The following is a 17,340-nucleotide window of genomic DNA, read 5'->3' as shown; positions in this document are numbered from 1 at the left end:
AAAAGACAACTGTTTCTCTAATCCTTGTCCCATAAGGAAAGTTCTGTTGTAAACTCTTCACCCTAGTTGTTTATATCTGTTGCTCTATAATAAAACACACACACACACCCTCAGCCTGGTAACTTTAGTGCAGTAGTGCTTAAAATAGTTTTACTACTGGATAGCCAAGTCAGTTACTCTTCAGCATCATAGAGGAGTGATGTTCAATTCTGCTCTCTGCCTGTCACAAGAATGAAAACATATCTTCTTCATTCTTAGGATATGCAGCTCTCATCCATGTGGCCATCAAGTGTGAATGCTTCCTTTCTATCAGATGTACCTGTGTTTCTCAGAGTTATGTTGTGTTTATATGTATCGCTGACCTCTGAATCTAGCCACAAGAAGTTAAAACCTAGGACTGTTCAGCTTTACTTTCTGTTTTGGTTATTGCAAAAATTCCCAATGATTAAAAAAAAAAAAATAGAGCTATCAGATCCCTTTGAACTTCCAATCCTGCTTTTCATTTTCCTGGCATTTTTTCCCCTCCCATTCTTGAGAAAGTTACTCTTGGTAACCTTCCACTAGATGGCGCACTTATTTTGATATCTTGGGGTCTCACTCTACAAAAGGAGCCCACTGGAATTGTACTCAGTAGCTATCCAATGTTCTTCTCCTCTGCCCGGCAACACACACACACCATCAAGCATAAGCTAATTAAATAATACATACTATATGGACACTCACGAATATAGCATGCTAGAGTTGAATTTAAGGGTGTATTTTTAAAGAGAGCAACAAATACTATTTAAAAAAATCTTCAGTATATGACTATTTTGGTGTTCTTGAGTTGTCTAAGAGCAGATTAAATATGCATTTTTCTGCCATGTTCAATCTTTATTGCAAGATATAGACAAGATCCTCTCTATAATACATGATATTGTATTTATTCATGTACAAAACTTCCCTGGCCTTGAAAATAGCTTTTAATTAGGGCCATAGCTATAATCCCTAGTACAGCTTAAACCCATGCCCTATGTGATTGCACATTAATAACCATCAAGTATAGAGTTGTGTGTTATTGGCTCCATTGCAAAGATAAGGAAAATCAGAGAGCTTAAGTAACTTACCCAAGGACCCATGACTAGAGTCTCTGGAATGAGAGAGAGCGCAGCTTCCAGGGTCCTTTCCAGTGCACCACAGGGCCTCGTAACTACTGCTGCTTATACTCCATGACTTAGCTAAGCATGGTCATTCTTCCTGAAGATAGCAAAGCAATCAACAGATTATATCATCAGAGGCCATTCTGTCAGTTCTATCTTAGGTCACATCAGACTCCTTGATATATAGTTAGAGAAACACCACTCTTCTAGAAATCCATTAACAAATTTGATTCACTTTACAGTTTATCCAAATTTCAAATAAATGTGTTATTCTAATGGTTATATTTTTACAAGTTTTTCTGCCATATAACCTTATTCTGGTTCATTCTTGGCATGAAATGTATCTCTTGACATAATCTTGCATACATGGTAAAATATATTCTAATACTAATAAAACCATGTTTAATGAAATCTCTTTTGTTCAGCTTGGTATAAAATGTGTGACTATTAGTCTGAATGAGCATATATTTTGTTTCTAATTTATATTTATTTGTTTATACTCTGCCTTTTTACCAAGTGGATTTGAGGGGAAATTAGAATTTTTAAACATGCAGATTGAATTGTCTAACTTAGCTATATAATGTGTTAACTTTGTGTGTATTTCTAATAAGCAAAACTATTAATCTAATAGTATCTTTAATGGGGATAACCCTATTCATTTTTCCACTTTCAGTGTGGAAAAATTAACTGAGGTAGCTCGCTATCACATTGAAACATCTACAAAAATTCAGAATGAACTGTATTTAAACCAAGAAGACTTCTTCATTAATGGCGACGTAAAAGTCTTTCCAGATCCCCCTCCTCCAATACGTCCTCCACCTGTAGAAAAGGAAGAAAACGGCACCCTGACCATCGAACAGCTTGACAATCTTCGAGAGCAGTTCTTAGAAATAGCACCTAAAGGTAGGAAAATAATTATCATGAAAAGAGCACAAAAAAGATTGAGATTAACCAGGTTGGCAATCAGTTGCCCATGACTAAAACCAGCCCTCTGGGATTGCATGGCGTTAAAACGAGCCCTTGGTTTCTTCTAGTTTATCTCCTATGTGCTTCGTCCAACACAGATCTGAATTAAACAAAGAAGAGAAAAACAGTGACTAGTACTTTGGCGGTGTGGTGATCCTCAGTCCTGGGCGTTCTCTCCTGCCCTCCCCTGCCCCGCGCCAGCAAGTTAGTAAATTTCAGCCTCACTCCATCTGGCAATTGAGAGACAGCCTTCGCGCATGCTTCTGGTTTACGTTTTGTCTTGGGATTAGGAGTTTGTGTTTCTGTCTCCCCCACTACTAGTCTGTGAAGGGAGGGCAGGCAGTAGAGAATTTTCCCTCAATGTTTCACAGACCAAGAGCAGAACCAAAAAAGCTGTTAACAAATATTTGCTTACTTGATTAATGGATCTGTTCACATGTATATGTACATGTTATTTTCTGCACATAGATTCTTTATTTCTTTCACATTTTATCATTATGGCTCTGCAGCATTTGCACAGGCTTTTTTTTTAAAAAAAATCCAGGCTTTTTCTACTTCTAGATAATCTTCAATGAATTCCATCAATTGACAGAACAAGTAATTCAAGCAGGTCTTGTAGGTTTCTCATCTCCATTTTGTAGTCAGGATACTGAGTCACACAGCAGTTAAGAATTCACCTATGGTCATATATCATTCAGGATTCTTCAGATTTAAAGCTCTGGTCCCTTCTCACTTAACTAAGTTGGCTCTCACAAACAAGTTTATTTTATCTTCCAACATCTCCTACTTACTGGAAAATCCTTATTTTTCCCTAGAGAATAGTCAACTGACTTTAGTCTAGTACTAATACAATTCCACTTTCATAATGGTTATATTTTATTTATTTTTTAAAAGTCCAGTATTTCCAGAAACCCACATGAAATGTCATTAGTCAAAATAGCCTTCAGTCTGAGGACTTCTGCGCTAAGCCCAGTGGATGGAATAGGTATGAACGCGTGTTCCTGGGTGAACCTACCCTGGCATGTGCTAGCTCATCTAATCAGCTTGAGCGGGTTTATACCTCCAAGGTACGAAGGCACACACCACACCTGTGGAGGGACTCCGACTCAAGTTTGTCAGGAAGGAACTGTGAACATCAACAGGGACAAAGGAAGTCTCAATGTCATAAAGCCAGCCCGTGAAGTCCCTCCAGTCCTTCAGTCGGGCAGATTCGATCCTTGTCCCCGTTGTGTGGCTTCCCGGTGCCCTTTACTATATTTCCTTCTTCAAAGTTGCTTTTGCTCTTCATTTTAGCCACGATATTTTTTTAATATAAAATAAAAAGATGTGTAAAAAGATTCTAAATATGAAATATAATTTGCCTTAATCCTGTACTAGGGTAACTGAAAGGAAATCCCAATTAGCAAGTCAAAACTAAAAGTGTTTTGGGGCGTTTGAGTAAGTGGAAGTAGACTTTGAAAATTATCAATCACTCATAATCCCTTTCAAAAGGACCTTAATGTTCGTAATGATAACCATAATACATTTTTGGATACAACCTTAAAACCAGAGTTTGCATTTCAACTAAAAGTTTAAAAATAAGTAACAAATAGCAGCTATAACTTGACGTGTATGTCTTAAAAATTAACTCTAGAAACCTTTGGGACTAAAAGATGTCAACTGATACATTTATTAATTTTCAGAGTATGGTAGAAAGAGGAAGGAAAGGAGCAGTAAGAAAAGGAGGTGGGAAGGGAGAGAAGGAGGAAGACAGTTACGTTAAAAAAAAAAGTAGATGTAAAAGGAAAACCACTTGCTCTAGGGACTGAGAGTGTGATTTGAAAAGGCAAGCAAAGAAGAAGAAAATATCAACTTCTATTTAGGTTCTTTGTGGAACAGAATATGAACTTTACAAAAGTGCTTGAGAATGCAAAGCAAAAGAGAGTCAGTGTGCAGTGAGGTTGGTCAGGGAAAATTCTGGGAACAATATCTTGGAGGTCGGAATTTAAGGAATTAAAGAGTGATTTGATGGCAAGGATACAGAGAAGATTTAAAGTTTAGAGAACCACCACCAGAAAAGGTGCAGGCGTGAGGCATGAGGAGGGATGCGTGGGGAAAGCTTAGGAGACTCTGCTCTTCTTCTCCTTCCCCGACTGCATGAACTGCAGGCAAACAGACGGGGAGGCCTTTTCTGCCTGGGGAACCACCTCCACCCAGCCATGCTGGTGAATGAACCCAGGTTTAAGAATAATGGTTGTAATTTACAAAGCTGTGTATTACTGTGGGATTCGAGGATCTTGATGGTTCAAAATGAATTATCATCTTTGATTTAAGCCCTTTTAGTTTGAACCCTTTTCTTTATTAGCTCAATTATACCATTTGAAAAAAATACATATATATATTGCATATGTTGCTTTTTAATGTGTAAAATACTTAGCACAGTGTTGGCTATTACAATAGAGGTAATATTCATTATTATTTTTGCTAATATTATAAAGGGAAGGAAAAAGTAGTAATCATTTTATTTTCTGCATCCCAGAGTCGCAGAAATAGAGGTTCTCCGACGACATCCTCAAGGTCAGGCAGCAAAGGTTGACATTGCCCCTCGCAGAGGAACTCTCATAATTATGCTTCTCCCCATCTCACTTGGCCCCCAAAAAGCATCCTCTGACTTTAGTCTTTCTTCCTCAGTTCTGCAGTTGTTCGCTGCCTTAACTGGTATGCGCCCATCCATCTTTGAAATGAAGCCTGTTATCATATTCCTTCCACGAACTGGAAAACAATCTTTTATAACAACTTCCATTGTATTTATCCTAGAACTCTACAATTTCAAAAGATGGTCTTTGTTGAAAAGATAACAGTTTTGAAAGTCCGGAACAACTGACTGAAAGTGGCGTATTTCTGAATGTGTGATCCTGTTGAACTTCCCGCTGGAACTTGAAAATTGCTATTATTTCTAAGCTAAGAAATAGGCACCTTTCCTATATTATTTCATATATGCCTGTGCAACCTGTGATAGCTAAGATGCAACTTTCAAGCTCACTAAAATATATTAAAATATGATAAAGAGATGGATTTTTTCCCTAGGACAAAAGCATATGTATTTGCACGTAACAGTCATTATGTTACCAGGCACACATTTTTTAAATTTTTAGCAAATTTACAAGAGTGTTGATGTCATTAAGTTACAGTTTATAACTTTTAATTACACTGCATAAATAAAATTGAGGGAAATGGATAATTTTTGATTAAAATAAGTGACTGGCCACTTTAAATAATTGTGAGTAGCTAGTATAAGGATATAAATGGAAAGAACTAAAGCTTAAGGAGTTTTCTGCTGAGTATTAGTTAACACACTTGAAAATTAAAAGTCTTGGGCCTGGCCCTGTGGCATAGTGGTTAAGTTCACATGCTCTGCTTTGGTGGCCCAGGTTTTGCTGGTTCAGATCCTGGGTGTGGATCTACACACTGATCATCAGGCCATGCTGTGGCAGCATCCCACACAGAAGTGCTAGAGTGACTAGCAACTAGGATATACAGCTATGTACTGGGGCTTTGGGGAGAAAAAGAAAGGAAGATTGACAATAGATGTTAGCTCAGGGCCAATCTTCCTCACCAAAAGAAAAAAGGAAAAAAAAAAGAAACTTAAAAGTCTTCCTTAAAATAGTCCTTACTAAAGATAGTGTAAAATTGAAAATGCATCATTTACTGTACTGTTCATATTCAACACTCCTTTTCTGATCAAATTCTGCCACTATCTTTGGTAAAGATAGTAGTTAGACATAAAATACCATTTGTTGATATGATTATTACAAATGCACTAGGAAAAAAAAATGACCTTATGTGTGATAATCATACAAGATCATGCAAAATGCAATGGAAGAATTTTTCAGGCTAGCATTTTTCTTGCCCCCCAGCAAAGATCATACTTGAGAATCTTAGGAGCAGCGTAAGAGACAGTCAGTGAATCAGCAAGACAATTCTTTCCATTGACCGACCCAGGAAACATTCCCATGAGCATACTCCCCACCCAGACGGGATTGAATGAGTATTTTCTGAATTATAACAATAGCCAATACTGACATGGTGTCAGGCCCTATGAGTCAGGCCTCACGCTAGCATTTCCATGTTAATTCCCTTCTTACCCATGATTGGATGGGTAAGACGACCCATTCCTGGGTAAGAAGAGACAGACAGCTCTTTTCAAATCCACTTTTTGTTGAATGACTGTAGTACGATCTTGGGCAAGTTATTTAACCCTCTCTGTCTTACTTTCCTCACTTATAAAGTGGCATATTTGATGGGGTTGATAGGAGCATTAATTAACATATATAAAGTGCTTAGAAAGTGGTACCTAGAATGTGCAAGTTTAATTGCAATCTAAGCCATTATCATTTAATTATATAATTATAGTAATATTATATAATATATAACATTATACAATACTGATACAGACTATTCTTACTATTATTCAAAATGTTAGCTCAGTATCCTGAAGGAGCACATACTCTAATAGGCAACTGCAGTATTACCTTAAAACACTTCCAGAAAAACATTGCAACACCTGGCAGAGTTAAACCATGAGGTATGTGGCTTCCAGGGACTGTAAGCATCCGAAACAAAAACGCTCATTTTTGTGTACCACAGGAAGCTCTGGGTAGGTACATCTTGTCTCTGGACATCAAGTGACAAGCACATCAGAAAACGTCCTTTCTCCAATGGAAGCAATTTGGAGTTTGTTGAAACTAGAACACTTTAGCAGTGTTCCTCTGTCCCCACTTAAACCATAAGAACTCCTTTTCCTTGTAAGCCCACCAGTACTCCATGTAATGCCTGTAGAGATTCAGTTTGTCGCTGTTTTGGCTTCTGCCAAGAGGCTTTCTGGAGAGAACACAGTCCAACAAATTCTGTACCCTCACATCTTCTTCAAGAGAGGCAGCATTTAGTTGTTCGAGCCCTGGAATGCTGTTCTAAAAGCTGACAAGGGCCGCTCCTATGAACCCCTCTTGGGGACCCTTAGATTTAGGGACGCGTCTCAGAGACAGGGCGTAAGTTCAGAACTCCAGGCCGTAGTGGCTAACTTGATCATTCAGCTACATGGTTTTTACAGGAATTCAAAGGAGGAAGTAATTATCACTGCCTGCGTGGGTTACCACAGGGGTTAGCCTGGAGGAAACTTCTGGATGGAACCTTTCAGGAAGAGAAGCAAGGGGAAGGGTATTCCAGGCCCAGGGGAGAATAGAGTAGACATTAAAACTTTGAGGTTGCATGACGTATTTAGGGAACAGCAAACAGACCCACTGGGGCAAGAGGCAGGAGGTGAGGGCCACAAAGATCTTGTGGTAGAGTTGTGCTCTCAAGTGGCTCTCAGAGGACATGCAGGAGAGAATTAGCAAAAGCATTTAGAGCCAAAGGATGTAGGCATGGATGGGGGGGGACAAGACTGTGACCAAGAGAGCAGCAGACGCTGCTCTGTCTCACTACATAACCTCGACTAACTGAGAGGCAGGAGGAAGGCCCCTAGTTACTGAAAGGAGTAACTAGGAAGTTCTGTGGTTTTTCCAGGCTTAATGTCTCTGGGAAAATTATAAAACTATGATAGTATATATTTGCAAATAAGTAAGCCCCATATTTTGATCTGAAAAATGATGAAATTAATCTGATATTTACACAAATGAAGAAATACAGAAAGATTTCTTAGAAAAGGTATAATATAGAAGGATTGATCTTATTAACAGGAGTCTCTCAACAGGTGGCAAAATCAAGGGATTACAGGAAAAAGGAGTGTGGCCCCACCAGCCTTATGGTTCTCTCAGTGGGCGAACTCCTTCCGGTAGATCAGATTCAGATCACGGAAATGCAGTAGCAAATTTAGAAGCCTTTGGACCTGGTAAAACTGTCTGTGGGCAGACTTTCAGATGTTTCTTCAGGAGGAAACATATTCTTATGAAGCCAGAGAAATTACATTAGAGAAATGAAAGTATGTGCTCAGAATGCAAGATAACACCTTCTGGAAAATCCGTCCATAAAACTAAAAACATAAAAGCTAGCTAAATCAGTAGTGAAAGTCAAAGTCCCTTCCTTGAGCAACAAGAGACTTCTTTTTTTCGTGCATTCATTCATGTATTCACCAACATTTTTGTGTGTGGAGCAGGCACCAGAGGTGATGCTGAAGGCCTAGTGTGGGAGACCGACGAGTCACCGAATGTGTACGTGAGAAAATGAAGGCAGTAGGTACCAACTATAAAGAGACTCATTTTAAATGAAAACAGTAATATTTAGAGTTTGAGAGGAAAAAAAAAAAAAACCAGGGCTCTGTTTTAACACCAACTGCAAAAAGACTAATAATTAAAAGGCAAAATAGACGTTATATGCAAAGGGTGAGAAAGGCAGAGGCAGATTGATTTCAAAGGTTTTCAACTAAAAGAGGCTAACAGATGTGAGATCAAGACAATCAATTAGGAAAGGAGATTTATTTTCTTAAACATCTACCAAGTGCTTAGCACTCGTCCTGACATTATGGAGCACAAAAGAACTAAGTGTGGTTCTGGCAGGAGAGTTTGAAATCCAGCTGAGGAGTCAGCCTAGGACCTGAAAGCATGAAACAAAAGGAAACGCTGGGCATGTGTGTCAATGTGAGAGACTTTAATATAGTATCACACAAACACTCCTTCCAGTATTTCATGATGCTATGAAAGAGGACAATGGCATCTGATGATCAATAGTGTCCAGAAGTTGTCGGAGTGAAATAGAAATGTGGTCTAGGCTCTCTGCCTTCAGGGCGAAACTGGTATTTTTTAAGACATTGTTTAACTTTAAATTTTTTGCCCTTTTGTCCAGATAAATATATATTCCCCCCTCTGACAAATAAATGTATGTCAAAAATTACAGCTTTGGGGGCGAGGGAAAGACGAGGCATGAGGCACAGCTCCTTTACAAGACCACCTGGGACGGGTCTCAAAGCCTGACGCCCTTTTGGTAACACGTTGGCTCTACCACTGCCCAGGAAGGCAGGCTGGGGCAGCAGGGAAGACATGTCCAAGGCAAATCTTGTAGCCACACTGCCGTGCACGTCCTGTTATTCTTTTTTGTCACCATGGGAAGGGAATGGCAGCAAAAAGCAGCATCCCTCTTATACATGGAGAAACAGATTCTAGAGTGAGGAAGACCATAGCACCCTTTGCCCTTATGAGAAATCCATAATAGCGAAGTGTGTAAACATGGGGACTGTGGACTGCCTGCCAGTGATCCCCAACTCCACTACTTATGAGCACTGTGATATTGAACAAGTTAATTAACCTCTCTGTGCCCTAGGTATTTTATCCATAACATGGCAATAATAATAATTGGTCACTTTCTTAACTGTAAAATCAGGATAATGAATTATGGGGATTAAATGAATATAAAGCACTAACCAGAATGCCTGATAAGTAGTAAGGACTCAGTATAATTTTTTCCAGAAATAATGTTCAAATGTAGGGGTAAGAGATTAAGACAAACGGAGGGTAGACATTGGTGATTACTTCAAATAACAATGTGGAGTTATTTTAAAGGCAGAGATCCTTCAGATGATGTGAATCGAGTCACCAAAGAGCAGAAAAGGCCACAGAAGCTTGACCATTACCTTCCAGAGAGGAACAATCAATTTTTGAAAATTTGGCTAAAAAAATACCCTTGGCTTGTATATGATGAGATACTAAATCTTATGTTCTGTGACCTGTGTCGTAAGCATGGAGTGAAGTCGAGGGGAAATCAAGTGAGTTTTTTTTATGGCACTGACAACTTTAGGACTGAATTTCTCCATGCACATCATCTCAGCGAGGCTCATGCCAAGGCTTCATTAATGGAAGCAACAAGTGGTTCTCCAGTGAACAGAGCCACCACGGAGCTGATGGTGAGGACTGTGAGCAAAGTAACCCTCGGGAGAGTAGAGAACTTATTCAGATCGTGTCACGCTATCGCCAAGACTGGACGTCCCCTCAAAGATTTTATTTGGATGTGCAAGTTGGATGACATGAAGGGTGTTGATATTGGCCCAGTATTCAGAACTAACAAATCAGCAAGAACATTTACATATTTTATTGCTGAAGTGGAACGGAAAAATCTAAGAGATAAACTAGTAAAAAGTAAGTTTTTCTCCATCATCAGTGATGGAATCACAAACAATTCAGCCAAGGAAGCTGAACTTGTCTATGTGCAGTTTGCACATGCAGGAAGAGTGCATTGCCAAGTTGTCGGGGTACAAACAGTGGAAAAGAGGGATCCTCTGGCAATAAAAAATGCCATTGAGAAAACTCTGGAGAGGAATCTTCAACTTAGGCTGTCGAACCAAGACTGGACAAAGAAACTGGTTGGTTTTGGAAGTGGCGGTGCGCCTGGCTCAGAGAGAGAAAGCAATGGGGTGGCCCTGATTTTAAGAGAAATCCAGCCATGTGTGCTGACTGTGTATTGCTTTGCACATCATCTTGAACTATCTTACAAGGCAGTGTTCCAGAGCATTCCCCTGTACAACAATGTGAGAGACCTTCTTCACAGCCTTTATCACTTCTATCATAATTCTCCTCCTCATAAAATTTCTCTGATAACTGCCTTCAAAGACCTTCGCCTCCGACCTGTGATGCCTTCTCAGGTAGGAGGCAGGAGGTGGCTTCAGGGATTACAGGCAGCCCTCCAGAACTTTCTCAAGGGATATCCTGCAATTGTCCAGCAACTGAATTCAGTAAGTAATTTTGAAATATCATACTATTTTAGTTTTTCAGAATAACAGAGAATACTTTTAATGAGCAATTTGAAATTATAATTTGGAGAAAAATAAACCGCCATTTCATTCTCAGCCTATGTTACAGGCAAATGAACGCGGAAGTGACACCAGTCATCAGAAAGCCAAAGAACTTCTAGAGTTACTTCTGCAAGCAGACATCGTTAAATTCATTCATTTCTTGGTGGATGTCATCAGTGTCCTTAGTATTCTGTCCCGAGTCAATCAGAACAGAAATTCTTCAATTGCTGATATATTTGCCACCTTACAGTCCACACTAGAAATACTCGGAATGTATCAAACAAGGTGAGGAGTTGGGGATGACCTCAGGATCTGTTAAACTAGACTGTTCAACTTGGGCAATCATTTGCCAGGTGCTTTTTCATTTAATTGTTGATTTGGGGGAATTTTTTTTTCTCCCCAGACCAGGGCCAAAAGAACGTAGGGTGGACTCAGTCACACACTTTCATGGTAAGTGCCTCAGAGGAAAGGGAAACATTTCTGACGTGAGAAACACTGTTTTAACACATCTTATCAAGAGGCTGCGAGGCTGTTTCAGAGATGCCAGCCAAGATGTGGTGAAGGCAACCATGATTGGAAGCTTTAAGCTGTGGCCCACAAAGATAAATCAAGGTAACTATAAGCACTGACTCTGAATCCTTGTTCTTTGATTGTTTGTATGAGTGTCTTTCATGTATGTGACTTTTCCTCCTGTATATTGATTGCAGAATTTGGAGAAAAAGAAGTATCCATCCTGATTGCACATTATGAACCAGTATTGGAAGCTGCCAATGTGAAAATTGATGAAGTGGACACTGAATGGAGCATGTTGAAATTAGAGATTTATGCTAGGTAAGTGTAAGTAAACTAGTTGACGTTTATAAATATTTGGGTAAAACTTGAGTCTCAATCTTTTACATTTTTCAATTTCCCTTATAGATTTCAGAACATCCGCGAATTGACCTGGGATGTTGTGAATTCTGTTTACTTACCCAAGTATCCAAATATCTTGACACTAGTGGACCTCGTGCTGACCCTCCCTGCAAGTTCAGCTGAGGTGGAACGCGGCTTTAATCAGATGAAACGCACCAAGTCACAGATGCATGCTAAGATCAAGGCTGATAGTATGACAGATCTGCTGATAATTCAGTTGAATTCTCCGGACATCAATAACTTTGACCCTAGGAAAGCTATCCATTTATGGAATACAAGAACACCATCTTCAACTGGTGACACAAGACCTAATTCAGATTGCTCATCAAACCCAGAAAGCCATTATGAAAGTGATTAGTAATGTGACAAATGTCAACTTTGTTATTGATCATATCAAAAAAAAGATTAGTTTCAAAAACCTGAAATTTAAAAGTAAAACAGTCATCAGTCTTCACATCAAACACAAAAAGCATTTGGCATCTTCCAGACGTACAAACCGAAAATCCAAAGATTAGTTTTCTTGTAACTTTTTAATTCTATTTCTATATTCACACATTCTTTGGGTGGAAGTGTATAATTCTAAGCAATGGTGTTATTTTGATGTCATCTTTCTGGGTGTTATTGCTAAGGGTTGCCAGACTATGATTGTGGTCTGAGTTCCTTTAAGCCTGGCATAAAATTATTTTTCCTGGATAATTCTAAATGTTGGTTGCATTAGATAACTAACTAACTTAAGGCCAAATTGAAAGTTTCCTTTTGATCCATGAACAAAATTTGTAAGTTTATCTTTTTCTGCTACTGCATTGTATGTGAAGATCAAATCACTACATTTCTTGGTCATTTAAGTAACATGGTCAAATATTATAGTGGTTTTCACATTTCACGCTAAGGTCCCCAGATAAGAAATTCCTGTGTAAACTGAAAGTATTGTCTTACAACACTTTGCTTACACCATAGCTATCAGAAACAGTGGAAATATTTTACAGCTGCACCAGAAGTTTTAAATACTTTGAGCCTCTTCTTGGTTTCAGTAGAGTTTATTTATGGTTTTATCTTGAGGAACATGTATGCCTAACTTATCTGAAAAACAATGTGGTATTATATAAAGATAACTTTACTGAAATTGCTACTACCTGGGAAAGTGTTCTCACCTCTGTAGAACTGGATACTCAGATTTGATCAAAAAGGATAGAGAATTTATTTCTGAATAAGCTGCTGAATGGCCAATCATAGCAAAGAAAGAAAGATTCTGCTCTTGCTACTCAGGAAATTGCCTTCCAGATCTCAAAATTATTTATTTGGTTTGAACCAGTGAAATTTTAAAAGGATTATTGCATTTTCCTAAAGTTCAGAGGAAATGATAAAGTTCATGTTGGACTTTTAGAAATGCTAGAAATTTAGCTGTAAAAAGAAAAATTTGAGATGCTACGGCTGTGTTTCACTCTTCCTTTTCCTAAACAAAGAAGAATAGCTGTACACTCTGGACCTGAAAGATCCCTGCATACGTGTAAGAGTCTCTCCTAGCTCTGGAAGCTACCTCTGCCATGGGAGTTAGACACTTTTTAAGCAGATTCATTTGTTTTACTTTCCTGTTTCTTTTTTAATGCATGTGCATGCAATTGGAAATGAGAAACAGACTAAACAGATATGTCTTTTGGACAAGGTAAAGTAGATTAGTGTATAAGGACAAAGCATTTAAAAGGTTAATGACCTTTTATAAAATACTTCAGAATACACAGCCGATTAGATGATTATATTAGCCTTTCAAATCTGGTAATTTAACAATTAAAATCTCCCTACATTTATAAAAACAAATATATTCTGACCTAAAGAGCAAAATGAGGATAAACATGTTACCTTGATCACAGTGGTGATTTGCATGCATTTTGAAATACCTTTATCCCCTATTTACCAAAATTGTGCCCTACTGTACAAGAGGAAACGTTAGAGTACTTTTTGAAATTCAACCTATTCTGAGAAAAGATCAAAGAAGACTCCAAACTAAGACATAAAGTCTCAGTATTTTTCCCAATCTGGAATGATTTGTTACTCAGCCAAAAAAGACATTTTGACTGAGCCGAGAAAGAATAATGGAAGAACACCAGGAAATTGATGATTATTTTAATGTTTTCAAAATGTCTTCTGTTTCTCTAAAATTAGTTTAAAATAATATAAATAAAACGATTATACAAGTACCCATTATTTATTCTATTTTAGCAAAAGAAACAAATCCCTGTCCCATACTATAACTGAGAAATGTTGTTCATTGTATTGTAGGCATAATAGGAAATAAAGCATTTGCTGACATTCTGCTTGATTTGGTAACCCTGAACCTAGGAACAAACAACATCCCTAGTAGCTGGATGCACCTCACTCAAGCTGAGGTAAGTTTTAATTTTGTTTGGGTTTCAAAGCTTGGAGAATTCTTCTTATTTGATCCATAAGTCAACAGTTTTTAAATACCCAGTACTTGCACAGTATCTGACATTTAGTAGGCAACCAATAAAACTTGAATGAATGAACTTCAACTGAAGACACGTGGTATGTGCGTGCATAGGATTTGAAGAATGAGTGATGATGCCAAGTCAATGAAACCTTATGGAGACCATGAGGCGCAGCCCATTTGTATCTATTACTACCAAATGGAGTGATCCTAACTAGTAATAGTAGATGGTTCTGGCAGTTCTTTCTTTCCATCATATTCTGTTCCCTAAGAATGTATCAGAAAACAAAGTGGTTAGAGAGTGTTTTCCCATGGGCTGCAGAGCCCTTGCACAGCCACAGCTATAGTCTTTATCCCTCTTCTGTTGAAAAGGTACAAAGTCAACTAGCGTCACATGTGTACATCTATTGTGTAACAGTAAGAAAAAACACAAATCTCACGGAAGCAAAAAGTGAAACACTTTCTAGGTATTGTCTGGTGTGGGTTGGTTGGTATAGCCTGAGGGAACAAAAGTCAGAACTGGCTCTACTCGCCAGTCTAAAATCAGACTTCCTTCATCTAAATCTCTTACTAAGACACATGAGCAGGTAGAGCTTCATGATGGAGTCATACAAATGTTCTAATGGCATTTCCTGTTTTCTTCTAGTTGCAGGAGTTAACATCTTTATTAGTCGTAAACTCAGAGTTTGTGGACTGGAGGAAATTCTTGTTAGTAACCTCGCTGCCTTGGCCCATCCCCCTGGAAGAGGAGCTCCTCAAGACCCTGCAAAGGTTCAAGGCTGTGGATGACGAGCAGTTGGGCACCGTCACTTTCAAGCAATATATGCAGGTTGCTACCAGCACCTGGTGGCACTAATAATGTCAGAGTACTTTTGACCTAAGAAGGGTATTACTCACTGATGTTGTGATGCCAGGTCTCAGGCCAGTGTTCTGCCCATAGATTGCCCATACTTAGGCACCCAGAGGCAGCACAGGTGCTGTCAAAGTCTCAGGCAGAAGTCTGGCTTCCACCCTTGAGGAAAGGGTCTACAAAAGGTCAGAACTGCTCAGAGAACTAAGAGTTCTGAGAAAAGTCATGTAAACTTCATTGTCCTTCTCCTAAACTCCAACCAAGTGATTCTTAACCTTGACAGTACATTAGAATCATCTGCATAGCTTTTAATAAGCCCAATGCCCAATACTCTGGAAGTAGCAACAACACTTAAAATGAACACAGGGAAAGGGGCAGGTTTTTCTTTTTTTCCTTTTGGTCATGAGCATGGTGAATGATGAGATGGTTTTTTGCAAGTTGAGTTTGAAATGTCTGTGGGAAATGCAGACAGAAATGTCCACTCTGATATGACAGATGCAGAAGGGACTGCAAGTCACTATCATGTTGGCAGTTGTTGAATTTATGAATGGATGAGACCACCCCAAGGGAAGGGTGTAAAGTGATGGATCACTTGGTAACATGATACCTGGCCATTGGACTTGGCAGGTAGGATGTGACTGGTGACCTTTACCAGAGCAATTTTTGTGGACTACAGAATCCAGATTGCAGAAGATTGATGAAATAAATAGGTCTTTAGGAAGTGAAGCTAAGAAAAGTCAATTCATTTTTGAGAATTTTGAGGAAGGAAGAAGTGAGAATGAAATTCTATAACCAAGAAGGGCCTGAATTATTTATTTTGTGTCTACTAGTTGAATTCATCCTATGGCTCACCATTTCACAGTGCTGGTAGAGACAAAAGATGGAAACACTTATGAGGTGCTAATTTTGAAACAGGGTGATACTCTCTAGATTCCTATATCTCATATGTATTTCACCATTGAAAGATCACATCCTTTCCTGCTTCTCTTTTCTTCCTTAATTAATGGATGGTGTGTTTATAGGCAGCCTTGAGTTTCCCACGCTCGTACAGTTGAGCCAGAGGAAATAGCACTTGCATATTGAGGAGGTTCCTTCAAGACTATCAAGAAAGGTGTTTAGCTGATTGGGCTCTGATTTACTTCCCAAATAGAGCAATTTGTGAATTTTATCACTGGACTTACAACTTGTAGAGATGATTTTGTTAACAAACAAAAACAGCAGCCCAAAACTTACTCTATTATCATCGTTGGCTTAAGGTTTTAAAAAGTGAGCACTTGTGAAATTACCAACCTTCACTATTTACAGCAGGTGCCAATTAACACAGGATATCAATTTAAACATCCTTTTGCACAAACATGAGATGAACAAAGGGTGTTGGCAATTTTTACCCAAGTGCTGAGCCAAAACCAGAAAGCTCCTTCACCAAAGGTGTGAATTTCTTAGAGAAAGTTGGCTGGTGCATTTCATAGAAACTCAGAAATACGTGTTTGAATACCACCTATGTTTTGGGAGCAGTTGATTTCTGAGCTCTGCCCTCTCCCCTTGCCCACCCAATTCCCACTCTTCAGGAGCCCCAGGACAAGGAGGCCATTTGGAGAGGCCCACTTGACCATCTTACATGACTTTTACAGATTTCCAATGCTTGTCAGCTCACACACATACACACAGTTATTTTATGGGAAAAGTCAAAACAGCCTCTAGGGCAAAATTTTATAAGATTTGTTGAAAATGCCACATTCGAACAGTAAAATAGTATAACTGTGCTGCCGAAATGGAGTTCTCTGGGAGAAAAGGGGTCTCTGCTTTTTATTTTGTCTGTCTTCTTTCTTTTCTTTTGACTAATTTCAAGTTCACCACAACAGCCACTTAAGAGAGTGCTGATTTCCCCAGCTTCTGAAATGGAATAAGGTACAGCATTTGTGAAGCTCGTCGGGCTGTGTACCTCGGCTAAGCAATGCGAGCATAAAAGCCCATATGCCCTTTGCTCCCAGCCCTGCTGCAGCTGTCACATGCTTGCCTCTGTCACATGTGGATGTTTAGTCACACTCAAGTAGAATTCTTTGATGTTCAACTCTCGACTCATCTTCTGCCGGTGAGAGTGCATGTTATTATAGGCTTAATGAGTCAGATGTTCTAGGATCCAAACAGCACACAGCACTTATTTTCTAAGGAAGAGTAAAAAACCCCAAATTCTTTTGCCATATTTTAGCAAGAGAGTACAAAGTACATTTCCATCCTTTAAGGAGAAATCACCTAATAATCCAGTGAGGCA

General features: G+C 38.9%; 1 protein-coding gene across 14 annotated transcripts in view; it reads left to right on the top strand.

Moving 5' to 3' along the window:
* SPEF2 (sperm flagellar 2) overlaps window positions 1–17,340 on the top strand; it is a 177,533-nt gene that overhangs the window by 137,204 nt on the left and 22,989 nt on the right. For 8 of the 14 annotated variants that reach the window (XM_070519780.1, XM_070519777.1, XM_070519782.1 and 5 more), the window contains 6 exons: window positions 1,813–2,042; window positions 9,638–10,803; window positions 10,919–11,148; window positions 11,267–11,475; window positions 11,571–11,694; window positions 11,782–13,963. In XM_070519780.1, the coding sequence (XP_070375881.1) occupies window positions 1,813–2,042; window positions 9,638–10,803; window positions 10,919–11,148; window positions 11,267–11,475; window positions 11,571–11,694; window positions 11,782–12,133 (2,311 nt within the window). In that variant the 3' untranslated portion in view covers window positions 12,134–13,963. Of the gene's footprint in view, window positions 1–1,812; window positions 2,043–9,637; window positions 10,804–10,918; window positions 11,149–11,266; window positions 11,476–11,570; window positions 11,695–11,781; window positions 13,964–14,052; window positions 14,160–14,864; window positions 15,048–17,340 lie in introns of those variants that run through there. The other 6 variants (XR_011506509.1, XM_014831226.3, XM_070519787.1 and 3 more) reach the window with 3 other exon arrangements.

Source organism: Equus asinus, chromosome 10, assembly GCF_041296235.1.
Source record: "Equus asinus isolate D_3611 breed Donkey chromosome 10, EquAss-T2T_v2, whole genome shotgun sequence".
In the NCBI taxonomy this organism is placed as follows: Eukaryota; Metazoa; Chordata; class Mammalia; order Perissodactyla; family Equidae; genus Equus; species Equus asinus.
Note: the sequence above shows the minus strand (reverse complement) of the source record. Positions and strands in the feature narration are given on the sequence as shown.